This window comes from Hermetia illucens, chromosome 1 (assembly GCF_905115235.1).
Source record: "Hermetia illucens chromosome 1, iHerIll2.2.curated.20191125, whole genome shotgun sequence".
Taxonomy (NCBI): domain Eukaryota; kingdom Metazoa; phylum Arthropoda; class Insecta; order Diptera; family Stratiomyidae; genus Hermetia; species Hermetia illucens.
The window spans coordinates 44359042-44379456 of NC_051849.1; the positions used below are offsets into that span (position 1 = coordinate 44359042).

Consider the following 20415-nt stretch of genomic DNA (forward strand, 5'->3'; position numbering starts at 1 on the left):
TGGCATAAAGCGTAGTGGGTATGAGCGAGTCTCTATTGAAATTCACATTCAACATTTTGATTTATCCACAGATTATATTTGGATATAATTTTGAACAAACTTTCTTTTCATATTACTTTTCTGGGATGTATTTTTTATAAAAACTCCTTTTTTGATTTCATTCTGGGACACCTTACATTTTTTAAATCACACCTGCGGGTTGTTATTCCCTCCATATTGAATTCCATTTTTGAACTAAGTAGAAAATAGAAATAAACGATGCACTTGCAAGTTTTAATGTTCAAATAGAAGAAACACGACTCCAGGTTGGTAATCAAAATTCAACTTTTTTATTTCTATGTTGTTGTGGTTGTCGTTTTGCCTTGAATAATGTGTTTGTATTCCTAAACTATAATAGCAATGCTAAATGTTTTTAAGTCTTGAAACAATTTTTGTCTTATGTTTTGTTGTTGATATTCATAGCAAATATCAGAGCAATAATGGTGAAAATTTATTTGCTATAGGTTAATAAAATAAGGGAGCAATGTCAGAAACAAGAAGCTACGATTAACGAACAAGAGGAGGAACTCAATTCAAAAAAATCGGAATTACAAAAACTGAAAGATGAGGAGACTGCATTGGAGAAAGAATATGAAGCGAATCGACAAGAATTAGATAATTTAACCAAACAGTTGCAAGACACTCAATTGCAAATTAGTCAGGTAACTTAAAAGTACACATAAGTGTTTGGCGATGCGAATCTAATTGATCCCAACTAACAGATAAAAGCCATGGTCACTCAACTCCTTGAAACTCAACGTCAAATGAACGATGCTCTAATTCTATGCAGAGCAGCTATAGAAGCAAATGATGCCGTTCTAGTTTCTGATTACTCGCTCAAAATCGAACCAGATTTTTCAGAGGCTAAACAATCGTTGAAAAAGCAATCTGAACAACCACAAGTTGACTCATTCGGTGATGATGGTGCATTTGGTACAAAAGATGCCTTCGCCGCTAACAGTACGACAAATGGATTCGGTTCAGATCCGTTTGCCAATACCAATGGAAATCGCGCTGCATCCGGTTTTGACGACAGTTTCTCGAATGCACCAATATCAGGCTTCGATGATGCATTTGGCTCCTCAGCTTTTGGTGCGAATCAAGCTAAAGATCCATTTGCAGCAAATTCGGCTGATCCATTTGGTGATAAAGCTGCCAATGCCGTAACACCAGAGGTAACTTAATAGTTAATTCTATGTCCCTTTGGAGCTATAAACAACTTCTCTCTATCTAGCCCGGAAAAGACGATTTCGGAAGTGATCCATTCGCTATATTACACGCTCCAACAGGAGTAGGACAAGTGTTAAGTCCAAGCAGCGGTCAAAAATCTGGACCACCGCCGAGACCAGAATCACCTAGTCCTGCTTTACCACCAAAGAAATCAAAGCAACCACCACCTCGACCGGCTCCGCCGCGCCCTCTACAGGTCGGTATTTCATTAATGAAATTGTAAAAAAAATTCATCATTTTTCTTCACTATTTTACAATCTGACTGATTTGTTTTGATTTTTCCAGGGTCCAACAAGACCAGCACCAGCCGTTTCTGATAATTTCGGTTCAGCAGGCGGTTTCGCTGATTTTGCAGATTTCGATAAGGTTCGTAACCGCAATCAGTCCTTCTTCAATCGATAGTTATATTTTTTGTAGCAATAGTGCATGATATGTGCTTTGTTTCCTAATTTCGCCAAAGTTACAAATTAAAGCAAAGGAATTTGATTCGGGACTAACAAAACCATTACTCAAAATTAAAATGAGCAGCATCAATGATACTAACAACATTGCAAGTAATTTTAACTCATTCAATCGCAAGCAAATCATTTAAAAAACACACTCTGAAACAGAAAGTCAGGAAAAATATCACTTTTTAAATTTTAATGTAAAGCTATAACTTTTTAAAATCATTCAACTGTCTCCCTGCCCATTGGCCTGTTTAGCTTTTTCCTTCCGAATAGAAGAGTGATCATTTTCAACAGACACTAGTTCATTTCAATCAGTATATGAAATTCTTCTTACTAGACCCAATGGAACTACTACAAAGATTCATATCGCGAGACGTAGCTGGCTCTAGCTAGATATCCATCCTATCATACAGCTAACCGCAATGGAACTGCTCTGGCTTGCAGGTTCTCCCCTTCATACTCTCATCTAAAAATATTTTTTAATGGAAAACCCCACACCAACACTATCGCTGCTAATAGAATTAGTCGCACTGTCCAATTTAAACATGATCATATACTATAGGTTATTTTCTTCTCCTATGGAAGACTGGATGAGGTTCCTCTGCATTGACGCCAATAAGTTAATTTGTTGAATCTTTTTCGAATGTTTACATTGATTCTGGCGGCGTTCTTCAGGTGCCGTCTACGATCTAAGCTTCTCATCACATACAGATAGTGGTTATTCACGTGCTAAATAGAATTTATTCAACGCAACTTCAGATTTTCTACTTCTTCTTCAGCCTTTGTCTCATTCAGAAGCGAGGTCATCTCGTCTTCTCGGTGGTGCCAGTTTGCTCGGTCATATGCAGTCGAGAAACTCTCAAATCACCATCTAGCGTTCGGCCGGCTTTTTAGCCGTTTCCCATCGATTTCTATATTTAGACCAAACTTAGTAAGTGAGTTTTTTTTGACTGTCCATTTCATCGAAGACGCCCCTCTCGCAATTTTTCTACGATCGGTGCAACCCCATGTCGATCGCGGGTATCCTGATTTCAGATGTGAACATCACATGCCACGCGAGAGGTGTTATTCATTGTCTTTAATAGCCAGCCAGCACTCAGAACCATAGAGCGCAACAGAACGAACGACACTTCAGTAAATTTTGGATTTGTGGCGTTCCTTGATGCGTCAATTATAAAGAACGCCACTTCATCCAAGTTGCGCTGCTTCTTGAAGCAGTTTAATAATGCAGTTCACATTGGCTGATAGCATTACTCCAAGATATTTAAATTGATAAGTTCTAAGCCTGAAATGACAGTGATAGTGCCTATTTCGTTGGGGACGGTAGTTAATTCTGTTTTATTTGGATTCAATCTGAGACCGTGTTCAATGAAGTGACCATTCTATCATGCTCGCTAGGAAAACATCATCTGCAAAGAGAAGTGTATAGGGGGCTGGACGTTAGGTGTCCCGTGCGACAGTGTCCATAAGAAGAACAGAAAGAAGAGGTGGGAGGGCCAAAATCGGCTCAGTCGTGCTTTGTTAATAACAAACGAACGAATCCACGAATAGACATCCAAAATATTATGTCAGCCTCTTAAATTACTCAAGTCTTATCAAAAACAGTGTATATAGCTAAGTTTTGTCTTGAGAGGCAAGTGGCTGAGAGTGGGTAAGAAAACCTCGAGGACGGAAACCTTCAGGCATCTTAAATGTCGGTTTTCCCATCGACCTTCGCTTTGCAGTGTAATACCTGAGCATAATTTATTAGATTCTGTACTACTGCTTCCGTGAATTTTCTCTTAAATTTGAGGATATCATCGCGAATAATTTTCAACGATATTCAAACAACATTCTCTTTTACGGGAGAAGGAAAGTTATTTTTATTAAGAAAAATTGAGTTGCCTTATGGCAAAGAGCATTGTCATGCTCAGCCAGTTTACAAAATCTTCCTGCATTAATTTTGGTTTCATTCGTTTCTGACGGTGAGGGAATTCAATCCAGTCCCGAAAATCATAATCCAAATCCATGTCGTCCAAATTAATAAAAATTCTTCCGAAAAGCAGAACTGAAAATACAAAAGTAAAAACCTGTTTTAAATGGTTTCCTTTCTATGGGTGATTGTATGCCTGGAAACATCATAAAAAAATTTTAATCGTCCACTTTTATAGTTGCGCTGCTTTAATATCGTGAAAGTCATTTTCCCAAAAATGCTACTCGGTTACTCCTTTGGAAATATATATTCCTTCAGATCTCGAGATTTTATTCAAATAACGAATTGTGAGTTTTTTCAAATCCAAGTCAATTCTGTAGTCCAATTTTTTATCATTGAGACTGAACATGCGAGAAACTATGACTGCGATATTTAAAAGTCTTTCAAAACTAACCTTCTGTGTACACATCCTTAACATGTGCTCCAACTAAAAAGCTGATTCGAAGAAATTCAGAGCTTTTCGTTCGAGTTTATTGTTTTTAATCCGTCACGATTGATTTTTGTTATGGTTTCACTGCGTAATTTCTAAATATGTGGTCCACCCAATACTCGTCCCGTCTTGTAATCAGCCGCTTGTCCGGTGATATCTAGCACGTACGCCAACTGAGTTTTGTGATATTTTCTCAGACCAGGGACGAACTTAACGCTCTTAATTCGTCGATTGATACTGAGTTCGGTACCACAGTTCGACATATTCAATAATGTTCAAATGTTCTGCTCATTAATACAGGTAAGAAAAGTACAATGTTCCGTCAGATTTAGAACGTTTGCTTTATTGGTATTTTTTATCTCCAGTACAACTCTTCTTCTCCGGATTCAGAAGGTAAGAAAGGAAGCAAATATCGCAACCATAGTTGAGTTATTTAAGAGAAGATGATCTAGTCCATAGAACCTATCCACTATTATTATCAAGGCAACAGTTATAACGAGAAGAAAACCTACAGATAGATGTCAGATTTCAGGATTTTTTAATAAGAGGGAGTAGTCCTGCTGAAGTTTTCCGCGGGGGATCGTCAGGGCCATCAGCTTAGCTACACTTAAATGTTCGCAGGAATAGATCTGAATCCGTACTTTATACAGGGTGGCCCATTAATAATTGGAATTTAATTTTGCTATAAAAAACAGCTCAATATTTTTCAAAGATTGGTTTATGACATTTATTTACGAAAAATAATTTCGGTCAAATGACCACCAAGGGTAACTTGGCAGTAGCCCATTCGTTCCACGCAATTTTTGAGTACATTTTCGATTGTTTCAGGCATTATCTCAGCAATAGCAGCCCGAATCTGGGTCTTGAGGACTTGAATTGTTTTTGAATTGTTGATGTAACATTTATCTTTCATCGCCTCCCAAAGAAAATGCCAATGGCGTAAAATCGTAGCTTCTTGGTGGACAATTCACATCACCGTTTTTGCTGATTATTCAATTTCCGAAGATTGTAACGTTAGCTTTATGACACGTAGCGCCGTCCTGTAAAAACCAAATTTCGTCCAATTCTTCAGTTTCAATTTGTTTGAAAAACAAATCGACTCCCCATTAGCGGTTCCGGCGGCTCTCTTTTAATTTTCGAATAAAAATGGGGCCATGATGCCGCTAGAGCAAAATCCGCATCAAACTGTAATTCGTTGTGGGTGCATTGCCTTCGACGACGTGCGGGTTTTCCGTGCCCCAGATGCGACAGTGTAGCTTATTCACATAACCACCGAGGTAGAAATGAGCTTCGTCCAAATAGATGTTTTTTCGGTAAAATTCGCGATCCCCGGCCAAACGATCTTCCGCCCAATTTGCAATCGATAGACGGCTCGGGTGGTCAATTGGCTTTAGCTTATGCACCAATTGAACTTTGTATAGCTTAATAGCAAGATCTTTACGCAAAATTCGCATCAAAGAAGTGCGTGAGAAATCCAATTGTTGGTTGTTCACGTGCACTTTCGTCAACAGCAGCAATATGTTCGGTCGACCGCACCAGGGGTTGGTTTATCTACCAACATTCCAGTTTCACGAACTCCCTTGATCCACAAATTGAGTTTTTGAATTTTTTTTTTTTCAACTTTCTCACAGTTTGAATAGGAGACTCACTACTTCGAATATTTTCCAACTTTCAATATTTCCCAACTTTCTTCATGCGAATAGCATCCCATTTCGTAAATGTCAGAGTGTTTATTTAATATTTGTCACTCCCCGAAAGACATTTGAAGTTTTCAAAGCTAAATACTCGGCAGTTCAAATTCCAAGCACTAAATGGACCCCCTTGTAGTTGCTTATCTTTTCACGCCTAAAAGGTCTGACTTTCGCAGCTGTTATACAATTGAGATTATTAAGTGCTTCTTTCATCACTTAAGCTGCTTATCGTCATGAATGGGAAGCCTGCCTTCAATGTCCCTTATCAGATCATTGAAAGGCTTACGACCAGCTGCAAATGATGCACCATAGGCGGTAGACAAGGAACTACTATTTCCACTACGACTTCTTCTTCTCTGAGAATGTAATAATGAAATGTCATTTGTCACGGCGTCCGCTACATTTCATTTCTCGTCGCGTTCATTCTCTCACTCGTAGCGATTATACGAGCTCTCAGCTCCCTACGTTCATCAATCCTCCCATACTTTCGTAGTCAACCAGGTCTTATGTCGTGCTTTTAGGATCATCAACGGCGCAACAACCGGTATCCGGTCTAGGTCGCCTTAATAAAAATCTATAGACATCCCGGTTTTGCGCTAAGGTCCACCAATTCGATATCCCTAATGTCATTAATGCAACAAAAGTGTTGTATATCCTGTGTGCGTTCGTATCAACTTTTGACAAGTCGGTAAAGATCCCTCTCGCCGTCCCGAGTGTCCAGTTTATCGAAAAGATTCTTATACTAGACTGTTCGAATAACAGGAATCGCGCGTTTCTTCTCGTATCTCGGTTGATGTGCCCCTTACCAGGCTTGGCGATTTCGAGTGTTCAATAGCTTTGTAGATCATGTTTTTAACTTAATTTCATTGACTGACGGAAATCAACGGCCAATATTAAGCTGCGATGGCCTCATAGGGAACGGCTTTGCAGTCAGTGGAGGTGATTATCAAGATATAGTAGGATTGCGTCGTTCGATCAGACAATCGTTTGATAAAACATGTATTGATAAGTACTAGACCTTGATTTTCAATCAAATCAAATATTCGCCCGCCATTCAAATTGGGTGCTCCAAACCTTTTTTCCCTATAGCACCTATTTCCGCCTGCCTTTTCACTTACACGACTTTTAAGACCGCTCACAATGACGATATATTCAACACCAGGCACGTTACAGGTTTTTGTATCGAATAGTTGTCAGAAGGCATCTTTCTCGGCATCGGGTCGACCGGTCTGCGGTGCGTATACGGTAAAGAACTAAGTCATGCCATCAGTCGATATAATAGTGAGCTTCAGCAGCAAGTCATCAAATCGTTTGACTTATAACTCCTGGTCACTCCTTTGTGGAGTATAGGGCATCAACACTGTCTCAGGTTTCGATGAGACTGTATTTCAGTTTCGTTATCGCCACACTTGATGCTGTGCAAGCGATGAACCTACAGCAGCGAGACACTATGAATACGAACGCAAACATCCACGCCGACCGGGATTAAAACCCGAAAAAAAACAGGTCGAGCGGCTGACGTACAACCATCTTGACCATCGCACCTATCGAATGGCGTCTGCCCACTTGAAAATGGGCTATTGTTCTGATGCAATAGATATTGTAATCCTGCATATCTTTCAGTAAATGTTAATAAATTGTCTGTGAACTTCCACGATTTGCCGTTAATGTTCACAATTCCGACCATACCCATTGTTAGATTGCAAGTATTACTTTCACTCAGCAGCTTGAATAGAACACTCGCTTGCATTTAGTGCATTTACTTCCTCAACTAGTTTGATGGCTTGCTTTCACTTTTGTCTACAATTGTTTCGAAATGGTGGGTTGAATGACTTGTGACTAAAAAATTGTATTTGGCTGTGACGATTTCGATCGCAGGGCAGAGGCGATCTCATCAGACGCTGCCTCTGCGCCTCTACCCTGCGGAGCAGCGTGACCGATTTAGCTCGTTTTTATTGAATTCAAACCCGACAAGGGTATGAATATATCGACCGAAATCGCCTGATTTGAACCTAAACTGCTTTGAGCTAATGAAATGAAAATTTTTTTGTTTGGGAATGAGTTGTCCTGAGCCCACCATCCACTTGTTTGAGAAGCAACTTACTCCTTTTGTTAAGTGTACGGACTACTCTGTTCGTGGGCGAACGCCCAGTACTTTCAAAAATTGTATTTGGCTTCGACAGTTTCGATCGCAGGGCTTGTGACTGTTTTTCCAAGTTTCTCGACTGGCCATGGAAATGATAAAAAAATAGTGATTGGTCTTCACGCTTGACTCGTGCAACAAAGTCGTGCCAAATGCTTTGTGTTAAAATAGGATGCCGACCTTTCCTAGGCGTTGTCTATTTCACTAATGATAAAACCGTCAGTATGGGCGTACGTATTTATCTTTGGGTGAAAGACAATTTTTTTGCCATTTCACTACTTTACAACCTTCTATTCTATTTGCTGCAATGCTCCGCAATATATCAAATTCTGTGCCAACATCTTGTTAGTGTTTTTGTCGCAACAACAATATTATCTATGAGCTTAGTTTTTCTGTCTGTTGTCCTTTGGCTCTCTCCTTGTTAGCCGTTTCTCTTCTTCCGGAATTTTATTGGGGTTCGTTATTCTCGTTCATTTTTGCGGGTCTAACTACATATCTCCATCGAAGTAGATTTGCACTCAATGTGTATATAAATAATGTTTCCTCTTCATTTGAAGCTGCTCAGCTGATTTGTACTTTCCCCTGCATGATGCGTGGCTTTAGAAAGACCCATTTTCAGAAATTTTATCGTCTTGACGTTTTGTCGATAACAAAGGTACTTCTAAACTCTCTGTTTCCGAAGCTAGCTGCCCAGCGATTTCGTTCTCGGGAATATAACGATGCTTAGCTTGCATTGTGTGATTTATTTGAGAAAAATCTGGCATGGTTAAATCCTACATAATGTATAATCAGTCAAACATAAAGGGTTCAAAGTTCGCTTACATTGTCTTTCCTACTAGTCCAGCCCATTCAAACCTTTTTCGTCTCCTCTATGACCACTAAGAGTATATTTGCTTGAGATGCCTAGAACTTCTAGTGCACCCTATAATACCATTTGTCGCACCACTAGATACCACACACAACTACATTACATTTCTAGATACTCATGTCAAAACGCCTTCTATGTCATTGAGCTTTATTTTTATTAAATGTGAATTACTTGCTCCTACTAGGGTTTAGTTGGTAATGTATGTTGAAGTCTTATGACTACTTTATTTGGAAAAAAAATAAATAAATTTTGCTCAGAAATGTAAATTACTAACAGCTTTAATAAGGTTTTTCTCATTTACATCAACCATTTCCAACCGAAAGTTAGAGAAAAATATCTTTACGAAATTTCCTTTGCTTTGAATTTAATATTATAATTGTTTTACCTGTATCCGATTAAGCTGCATTGTTATATTTTTTGTTTGTTGTTATTTACTTAGTTGTTGGAATAAAATTGTACTAAACTAACAAATATTTTGTGTCTGATTTGAAATGTTTCATTAAGTACGAGATAATCTGCACCCTTTGTTGAAAAAAATTTCATTTTAACACACTTTCTCTTCATTTTCAATTAAGAAATTCTCAATTAGAAAACAAGTCTGCCTGTAATCGTTTTCATATTAGCATTTCTGCGTTATATCTAACTCTTAATTCCGAAACCATGGAACTAAACGCCATTATTTCTTGTTGTTTTTCCTTGCAGTGAATGCAGCCATACTGATTCGTACTAACCAAATACATTACTTACTAATTAGCTTATTGAAAGAGAAACTAAAAATCTGTTATTTTTAAGATTCCATTCGTTTAGCGTAAAAACTTCGCAGAATATTAACGACACGAGACATTTTATTCACATAATCTAATGAAGCATGTTACATGTTGATAAAATAACGATCTAGATGTTACTGCAGTATACTTATGGAAGTTAATGATAATTATGACATAGATAAACATAATTCGATTAAGTGATTCCCCCTTTGAGGGTCATATTTTGACTAGGGATTGTTTTCGTTCATACCGACGACTTTGGTTTACATGTTTTCCTTATTTATTTTTACTTGTTTGCTTGCGCACAGCACCGTTTTTAGCCATTTTTTCGATTATGATCACCTCTTTATGAGCTATTGTCCATAACGCAAACTCTGACAATTTTGCTGTTGGTTTCTACATCTCTTGTAGAAAGTGATCGTTAGTTATTTTTCATGTGGCCTGAAGTTCTTGGAAAAAAATCTTACTGAATAGGTCTTGTCAAGCATAGTGCTACTGCTAACCAGCGTCCATGTTATATCTACAGTTTTAAAGTTCCAATCAACATTAACATTCGAGTATGCTAACTGTAGAGGTTTGATCACCGGTTTAAACATTGAAATATTCCTTCGCCTCCATTAAATCTACTCACCTTTCCTTTTCGCGAAGGTAATGGACGGTGCTCCCATTGAATTCACAAAAAAACCTTCAGTGATTTCAGCGTGAATCAAAAGCCAACATGATTACTTCTACACTTTCTACTATACCCTCTTCTATTAGATTTTCGTTACCTCCTAAAGCAACTATTTGAAAATACAATCCAAATTGGTGCGATTGCTTTTTCTATTCGTTAGATATCTTCTGGGAAAGGTTATAAAGTAACCGAGTTGGTTCCAGTTTTCTGTTTGAATCGTTTAAGGATGTTGATGATGTAATAAATATACTAATTATATGAAATGCTAACTATGCGCTCGAATCCATTAACATAAAATTCAGTTCACGCTAACGCCAATAATCATCCAAAAAATGTTGCATTTAGTAAAAATTTCACAATACATCATATGCTAATTTTCCTATAGCACGCAATGCTTCTCGTGCAATATCTCCAATCGAGGATTTTCTTTGATTTTCTTAAGTTCAAATTTTGCTTTTAATTTTATTCACTCATTCTTATTTCACTTTTATTTTTTTATATGTGTATTTTATAAATTCCTTAGCTTCCCAGTTTAATGCCACCACCGTCAAACCCTACAATACCTACCATTACGTCGGTTCCAAAAAATCAAAACCAATCACCATTTGGTATGCATACGTCGCATTCAACTAGCAAAGACCACATAAGTCAAACAACAGCAGCAGCTGCACCCACAGACTTTGCAGAGGATCCATTCAAAGATTATCGCTACGAGGATCCGTTTAATATTAAAGATCCTTTCGGCGAGGATGATGATGGCGAGAAAAGTTCAGACGGTGAGTAAATAATTTCAAAGCAGCGAAACAGTTCATTTCCAGTTCCTTTTATATTATTAAAATGAACGCTTTTAATAGTAATGTTTTCCATTTTCTTCAACGACTTGCTACCACTTTCCGGCAGAATAAATATTTTATCAATGTATAATTTCTGAGGTTTCTAGTTGAATATCTGAATTAAATTGGCTAATATCGGCAGGAGAGTATTACAAAAATCGAAATAAATGATAATCCGACAGTACGATGGCAGAACTATAAGTTGTAGTAGGTGCAAATTCTCTTTTGTTCCTAGTGAGTATTGCTTCATAAAACCATTCATAACTAACGCGCAGAACTTCCGGTTACCGACTTGTTCAAATATATCATCAACGGTGCAACAACCGGTATCTGGTCTAGGCCTGCCTTAATAAGGAACTCCAGACACCCCGGTTTTGCGTCGAGGTCCACCAATTCGATATCCCTAAAAGCTGTCTGGCGTCCTGGCCTCGTCTTCTTTTGCTTTTCCTGCTATAGATATTACCCTTATAGACTTTCCGGGCTGGATCATCCTCATCTACACGGATTAAGTGACCCGCCCACCGTAACCTATTAAGCCGGATTTTATCCACAGCCAGACGGTCATGGTATCGCTCATAGATTTCGTCGTTATGTAGGCTACGGAATCGTCCATCCTCATGTAGTGGGCGAAAAATTCTGTGGAGGATTCTTCTCTCGAACGCGGCCAAGAGTTCGCAGTTTTTAAGGTTTTGTGTGAAACAAAACCTTATTAGAATCGAGATGGTGTCTGTCTGTCTGTCTGTCACACCCGATTTATTCGCAAACGGTAAGACCGATTGTCATGAAAATTGGTGAGAGTGTGTAAACTGGTGTTCCCTTTACATGCAGTAAGTGGCGCCATTTTGTGTTAAGTTTAAGGGGGGCTCCCCATACATGTGAATGGAGGATGCAAATTTTTTTTTCGCAGAATGTAACGATGTGGAGTATCAAATGAAAAGTCTCAATTAGTACTTTTCGAAACTGGTTCAATATTTGATATTGGGTGAAACGTAGGGGAGTGAGGGCTCAAAATATGACCCCCAAAAAGTGTAACAGGTCTCGTTCTCAGAACCTATCCAACCCAAAAGTCTAAAAAAAATCGCAGTGGTGCATCTCTACGAAATCTAGGCCCCAAAATATATCCGATTTCTGGACAAATAAAGTTACTAATAGTATATTTCCACATTTTAGAAATTTACCCGGCAGCCCCCCTTATATTCATCTCAGAAGTACAAAATTTTTCGTGCGTGTAATGAAAAACATAATGTAAAATTTGGTTTTGCAGAAAGTTTGCAGTTTGAAGAAAATCCAACTATTATTAACAAAGTTATAGGGAGTAAAACTTTACCATTTTTTGTGAATTTCGCGCACTCTACAATCTGCATGACGTCAGCATCACATATCAATTCGTCAATACCACAACGAAATTGGTTCTTATGGTTGGGGTCGCAAAGAATTATTTTGTTTTAGTTTTTTAGTCATTTGTATATGTATGAATATCAATTACTCCAACCAGACATGTATGTATGTAGGTGTATAGTATATGCGTGCCAATGAACGTTGCGGGTAGTGCCTATTTCAGATAGATATAGAAGTAAATCGGAAATATGGGTACGATCAATTTATATACGTGCATATATGTGTACAGTATTGGGAAATAGGCAGTTTGTTTGTTTAGGGCGAGCCTTTATACCCGAAGCGCGAGCTTCCAGTATTCCGACTTGTTTTTTTTTTTGCTGTGAACCCAAGTCTCAAAGGAATACACAAAGACTGGCAAGATCATAGGCTTGTACAGTAAGAGTTTTGACTCTACGGTGAGACGTTTCGAGCGAAACAATTTTTGTAAGCTTAAATAGGCTCCGTTGGCAGCCAACAACCGTGCGCGGCTTTCATCGTCATAGTTGTTATCGGTCGTGATTTTCGTCCCTAGATAGGAGAAATTATCAACGGTCTCAAAGTTGTATTCTCCTATTTTGATTGTTTTCATTTGATCAGTGCCATTCAACGTTGCCACCATATATTTCGTTTGCCTTCATTAATGTGCAGCCCAAGATTTCGCACCGCCTGCTCGATCTGGGTGAAGGTAGACTGTACATCTCGGGTTGTTCTTCCCATGAAGTCAATATCGTCACCATAGGCCAATAGTTGGGGGTACTTGAAAAGGATGGTGCCTCTCCCATTTACATCGGCACCACGAATCATTTTCTCCAGGGCCAAGTTGAAGAGGGCGCATGATAGGGCATCCCTTTGTCGTAGACCGTTGGTGATGTTGAATGGTCTCGAAAGTGATCCTGCTGCTTTTATCTGGCCTCGCACATTGGTCAAGGCGAGCCTAGTCAGTCTTATCAGTTTCGTCAGGATACCGAATTCCCTCATGGCCGCGTACAATTTTACCCTGGTTATGCTATCATAGGCGGCTTTAAAATCGATGAATAGATGGTGCAATTGGTGTCCATATTCCAACAGTTTTTCCATCGCTTGGCGCAGAGAGAAAATCTGATCTGTTGCTGATTTGCCTGGAGTGAAGCCTCTTTGCTATGGGACAATGATGTTCTGGGGGTATGGGGCTATCCGGCCTAGCAAGATAGCGGAGAATATCTTATAGATAGTACTCAGAAACGTGATACCTCTATAATTGCTGCGCTGTGTGATATCTCCCTTTTTATGTTTGAGACAGATAATGCCTCTTTGCCAGTCGTCAGGCATTGATTCGCTGTCCCACACCTTGAGCACAAGTTGATAAATCACTTGGTGCAATTGGTCGCCTCCATATTTAACCAATTCGGCTGTAATTCCATCGGCTCCTGGCAACTTATAATTTTTAAGCCGATGAATTGCACGGACTGTTTCTTCTGTACTTGGTGGTGGCAGTATTTGTCCGTCGTCTTCAGTTGGCGGGACCTCCCACTCGCCGATGTTCTGGTTGTTCAGTAGTTTATCAAAGTACTGGAGAGGCCCACGTATGTTTATGGACGGCTTTCCGTGCAAACAAGGTACTTCAACAACCATTTCATGCGATACTGCTAACTGAATAATCTCCAGTCCGTTATCATTGGTATCCCTATATAAGCTATGGGAGCCGACGTATCGCCTGAATACGGGCTCCGTCCCTACTTGACTGTAGTATGATTTTGATATCAGGCTTCGAGAGTCCGCTCAACTGCCTCATAGTTGGTATCCTTCTCCGACTCTGCACTCTCCTCTGTAGGGGCGTGCCTCGCAAACGCAGAGTTTATAGCCTTTCGCTTATATTTTCAAAGCCGATAACATCAAGTTTCATTTTTTGGCTGACTAAGAAACGTACTCCGAGCACATGGTTGACTGGATGGCTGGTATAATATATGGTGTAGCGGCTCTTTTTCAGGAAACCGGTCCCTTTCCATCGCATCTCTTGTAACGCTGTTATGTCAGCCTTATCTTGGGAAAGGGTATCGGCTAGCTGCTCAGCAGCATCCGGTCCATGAGAAAATGCACAAATCGATAATCCGTTGTCGTTGCCGGGTTCGTCGTTTTGAAACCCATCCTCTCCGAGGCTCCTTCGGTGGCTTCGTAACATCGGTCTGCAGTTTTTCATGAAGAAAGAACACCCAGTGATCTCCACGTGCAGATAGGGTTTGGTAGTAGAGCTGTTGGTGTTGATTCAGCAGGCGTTACCCAGGTTTTATGCTCCATGGTGGGTACCAACCCACGTTTCGCCTTGGGACCTATACTACCCTTTGACCGCCCACATAGCATCACATTCCTTAATGTAAGCCATGATTCAAAAACGGAAATGAATAAAATAAATGTAAATAAATGATTACAAAGCAGTTTGAATTTAAATGATTAACAACAAACATCTGCCCTGCTTCTAAACAAAATAATAAATGAACGAATAGATGAGGATATTTTTTCAAAGATTGTTTACTAGCTGATAGTTATGCCCCTCATTTAAAACCTCTGACGTATTGCTAATTCTGGAGCTCGTCTGGGGATAATCTAACTACAGTTTTTCACTGTAATACCCAATACCTTCCTTCATCAGACAATTTTTCTGTCTCAATTTAAGCTCGCATTATGAAGAGCGCACATAAGAATTCGAAGTGACACTGTGAGCTGGGGTTTAATAATAAACTCAAAGTATTCGCTGCTTGTCGTAAAAAGTGACTAAAGGGAATAGAAAATTGTGTGCCAACAAGCTGAAAAATTTCGAAAATGAAACGTCTACAATGCCTAGGGATAAGGACTGACTTCACGACTAGGACCTTTCGCTATCGAAAACGGTTTATTATTGATTTCTGAAATGTGCGCACCTCCTCGATCACGGTATCACAAACCCTGGAATGCTCACTTTCTCTAACTTGAACAACAACGGGAATCCCGACATCAACTGGAGATTCTGGTTCTACATAAATTAGGTAAACTAGCGGAATTCTGGGGTGTACTCCTCTCCCTCTTTCCTCGCACACTATCTTGTCGTCGTAGGGTGGCCTATAGTAGTTTGTTATCATACTAAGAGTTTCCAAAGCACACGAAGGAAACAATTGTTTTTAACTCTCCAAGTATTAAGTAAGTAGAGCCACAGACTACGAATCCACCAGCGAGTTTGAACAACTAAACCATGGCCGAGGCACGAATTTTTGGCGGCCTGGCGAGATCCATCTCCTCCCACGGAAAAATCTGTGGAAGACATGCTCTCCACTTCGGTCGAAAGCTTGCACTCAGTGTCTACGGCACGGTCAGCCAGAAAGGAGTGTACAGCAATTCCCATAATGAGAAAAAAACTGGAGACCTAGCTACGGCTGGTCTGTCGGTGGCACTATTATCCAATTCTTCCAGAGAGGAAGTGGGGCACAGGCTCGCGTTACAGGACCGTAAGCCATGGTAATCGCTAGCTTTCCACGTTCAGTAGCGTCTGTCTCTCATAGAAAGGCCTATTCCTCCGGATGTTTTTTTAATTATTGCCCCTCGGCTCTTTTTAAGGATTGTCATATGACTCGATGCTTAGTCGATTATTGTTTTCGTTTTTCATTAATGATCTTCCTTCCTCGTTTACCTGCCTCCGTAGCCTATATGCGGAGAAGTTAAAAATTTTCTCCATCATCGATTCACTTGAAAAAAATTGTCAACAATCAAATCTTAGCACTCCATCTCTTTGGTAGGTTAGAAATACGCCTTCACTTGATATAGACAAATACTGTTCATACGCTTCATTATTTATTGGAAACTTCCCGCTCAGATTACTTTAGTGTAACGTTTGACAATAAACTTCGAATGTATATTACATCGACGTTATCAGTCGAACTCCCAGAATGTCTGACTTTATTATTAGCCTCTCCCCAAACAATCTACTGTTATCCCCTCTTCGGTTACACTTTATGATTCCTTTGTTCGTAAAATTCGAGTTTGTGCTGCCGTTACCATAATAGTGATTGCCATCGGTCTTTAATGTCACTCAACGGCACTTAGATTATTCTATCAATTTCTCAAGGAGAAAATAGCTGTCACCCCCAAAATTACAAATAATTATAAAAGAGTCTAGCAGAATTCTTCGTGCTATGTTTGTATCAAGAATTTTTTTCGTTTATGTTGTTCATGAGACATGTTTGAATTAACAACTCCATTTTATAGATATTTTTTCAGACAGTTCTGTCAAAGGCTACTCAACCGATAAAAACAGCAAGATCGACAGCGACGTAGTGGATGATTTCCAATTTAATGTTTTCAAAGCCCCTCCGAAAGAAACCAACATTGCATCACCCCGGCTGGCCACTCAAGAAAACTTTGCTATTTTCGACTCTTTCGACAATGACATTGGTAGCAAAAAAGACAATAATAATGATGACTTCTTCGATGCGTTCAACGACAATTTCAAAAATGTCGATAAGAAGAACATCAAATCGGACCAAAGCTCAGTGTTTGATCCATTTGGTACCACAACGACCACAACAAAGTCATCAAAACAGTTCGACGCGTTCAATGATAACTTCGATGATAATTTCTTCAAACTGAGCCTCAATGATCCAATCGACAATGCTGATAAGTCCAATGGTAATTTCGCTCAGTTTGATAACTTTGATGATGCGTTTAGTACACCGACGACTACGACGACGACGAAAAATAATTCTGACAAAGCCTTGAATAACTCAAAGACTTCGAATGCGACCACTGTCAAGAACAATCTAAAGTCAAAAGTAACAAATGATGTGAGTGCGGCTGCAAAGGTTCCGGATAAATTCGCTGAGGATTACTCGAAAGGCGATACCTTTGACGAGGATTTGAAGAGAGCATTGCAAAGGAGCTTAGTCGATCAGTGAAAGTAAATCATATAACAGTATTTTAATATGTATATCATTAAGAATTTATAGAGTACCAACTAGCATTTCCAGTAGTAGTGTCGCTTGAGAGCCATATTTATGAAAGAGTAGAGGATAGTTGCGACAATAATACTCACTTACAAAAGTGCAAATACGAAAACAGATACATACACCCCCACATACACGCGATCGGAACACAGTAATAATATGGGAGCTTAACTTCTAAAATTCTGAACTACATAATTTCATTTTTTTTTTCAAAAAGAAAGAATTGAAATTTGTTTAAGATATTTTAAGTTTTCTGAAAATGTATATTTATTTGCTGTTATATGACGACAAAGGATAATAATTTGATATATTATTACGAACGTTATATTAGACATAATCCAGAATATTCCAAAGATTCGTCAACTTAGGACTTTGTCTTCAATTACGTTACATACAAACATTTACTTTTATCGTGTAATATTAGCCTGCATGTGAAGAATGTGGTTGCTTCAAGTATTCCAAACTAAAAATAAGATCCCATGTAAGAAAGCCTCGAACCCTGTGAAATCCTAATCTGGGATGATAAATAAATTCAGAAAATATAGTTTTTGTTCGAATTTATGTACACTGCTTCGTAGCATCAGCGAAGAAGTGTATCATTAGTGAAGACATTTTATTTTTTAGTTTTATTCATTGACACACAAACATATGAATTTCCTCAATACATGTTATAAACAGTAAAATGAAAGTCTTTTAATTAAACAAGCACAGCTACCATGGACTGAAAAATAAAGTTCAATTGGCCGTAAAAATTGGCTTTGCTAGGTTGACCCAAAAGTTCTTCAACAAAGTTGTTTTGAATATATATATATTTTATCCAAGTGTTTACAATAAGTTTAAAGCATTTTTCCTGGAGAAGTATATACGTTTGAACGTATATACTTTGGTATTAAAGAAAAATTTTGAAACGAGTTATTTTCGTAATTATTGGAAAAAGTGGCTGGGCGTAAGTGCTAAAGCCAAACAATTTTAAAGGCCCCGACAAAGTGCATCATTCAACAATGGCAACATGGTTCAAACAATTGGATGAAGTAACACCAGCGTCGTTTGATTTAGTAGGTTGGGGAGTTGCAGCTGCAAATTCTCAAGCCTTTGTGAGTGTTCTGTCTGTCGCCAGAAATGCAAATTTATCCATTCGGTTGCTTGCATCCTTGCAATTTCAGTCTTCAGAGCAGGCTTGATGGTGGATACCCATATCAAAATTAATGCGCCTGTTAGCTGAGGGCGTGATATCTATCATTCGATGGACTCTACTCTCTGACAAGAGCCGCGTTGTTAGGGATGCCACGGTGATGACTCGCCTAACCGTTGAGGATCTGTATTTGAGTTCTGGCCAGATATTCTAATAGTTCGTGTTGATGTTAGAACTCCCCCAACAGATGAGGTGTGCATTTACATCGCATCTTACGAATAATCCCATGAATTTACTCTTAGAATATTGTATAGCTTTTTGAACAAGCCGTGGGCTGCATACCCTCCATCGCTGGCTTTAGAAGCTGTCACTTGTTACGTGACGATCCAAGCCTGTAATAGAACCGGGAGCCGGTTTGCTTCCGAATCTTCCTGACCTATCGGCAATCTCTCAGGGTGGAGGCGTTGAACTTATTGTTCGACAGTAGGTTGTTCCAAAGCCTCAGAGCCAGAAAAAGCACTTTTTCAACAATGGTAACTCAGAGACCCTCTCCAAGGTTAGTCGCGCAACCTCCCACACATCGTGGAGAGAGGAGCAGTACTGCCTGAGCAGAAGAAGTCAACCAATTCTGGTGATTCGCCTACACAGATGTGAAAAAAGGTTATACCGAGTTCATACGTTTGCCAAACCTTATCATGCGTGTAGTTAGAGTTTTCGACTTGGTTTCTGTAGATTTACAAACGCTTGTAGCCAGTCCAATCGAGTTCCCAGTTTCTGACACAAATCAAATTTGCTGCAAGCACTTGGGACATATCCGCACATTTGTGCGGACTGGGTCTCGTTTGTACACTGACAGCGAACGCAGATGCGTTCTCTTGAGTGAAATGAATGGCTAGCCAAGTCAAGATGAGTTGAACTTCCTGTGATGTTTCCATTTGGGACCCGGTTATTTGTGACCATAAGATAAAATGGAAGGAGCCATTCGGCACGTATATCTAATAGGCAACACCCTTCGGGTCAATGTGGAGCAGTGTGCGGAGCTTAGATCATAGGATATTCTTCGCAGGAGGAACATTCCGGGGAACTAATTACTATTATCAAAGCGATATGATATGATGACGCAAAATATCATGTGCTGTTAAGGTTGCATTTTGTCACCTCGTTATTGGTGATGTTCTCCATGCAGTCTTAGCACATACTTGTCAACACATGGTTTATTAAACTTCTGTCTCATCTTCCTACATTTTATAGTGGGGACAGTAAAACACAAATCGACTTTATTCTCATAAGACGTTTTCATTTACTCACCGTCACTGATAGCAAAGTCCTCTTATAGAACTTTCATTAAGATCAACATCGATTAATGCAAAGTGAGGAACGCACTAGTTGCCAATTAAATAGTGCCGATTTCGAAAGAAAAGAGGAGACTTGAAATAATAAAAAACTTTTTTTTCTTTTTCGCTGGTGTAGATATATTTATTTTTACAAATGCCGATATTTCGGGAACCACCAGGAACAAGTCTTGTTAGCACTGATGAAAGGTGGTGACTTCTTGGTTTTTTCGGTGTATCTGGCAAAACCATTTCAATATTCGTGAACGAAAAAGGGGTCAGGAATCCATTTTAGCAGGGTTTTCACATTTATACTGACTACCTTGTCGCCCCAGGAAGTGGAGATTGCCCAAGACTTGCACATCATGGCCCAGTTGCTCAGTTTTAGAATTACATTTGGTGTAGACGGAGCCTACCAGGAGTTTTAAATATTGCAAGTTTACAAGTTCTCGATGGCGACTTCCTCAAAAATAGTTTTTTCGGACTAGAAGGACAGTACCTGAATTGTCATCGTTCCCAATAACTTTATATCCG

The 20415-nt window shown here is 39.2% G+C and overlaps 1 protein-coding gene across 2 annotated transcripts in view; it reads left to right on the forward strand.

The window, feature by feature from the left end:
- LOC119646269 (epidermal growth factor receptor substrate 15-like 1) overlaps positions 1–18101 on the forward strand; it is a 51823-nt gene extending 33722 nt beyond the window's left edge. The window contains exons 8-14 of one of the 2 annotated variants that reach the window (XM_038046676.1): positions 243–305; positions 504–701; positions 762–1214; positions 1274–1465; positions 1555–1635; positions 10786–11038; positions 16685–18101. In XM_038046676.1, coding sequence (XP_037902604.1) covers positions 243–305; positions 504–701; positions 762–1214; positions 1274–1465; positions 1555–1635; positions 10786–11038; positions 16685–17370 — 1926 coding nt within the window. In that variant the 3' untranslated portion in view covers positions 17371–18101. The remainder of the gene's footprint in view (positions 1–242; positions 306–503; positions 702–761; positions 1215–1273; positions 1466–1554; positions 1636–10785; positions 11039–16684) is intronic. The other variant, XM_038046677.1, reaches the window with a different exon arrangement.
- Positions 18102–20415: the final 2314 nt, after the last annotated feature.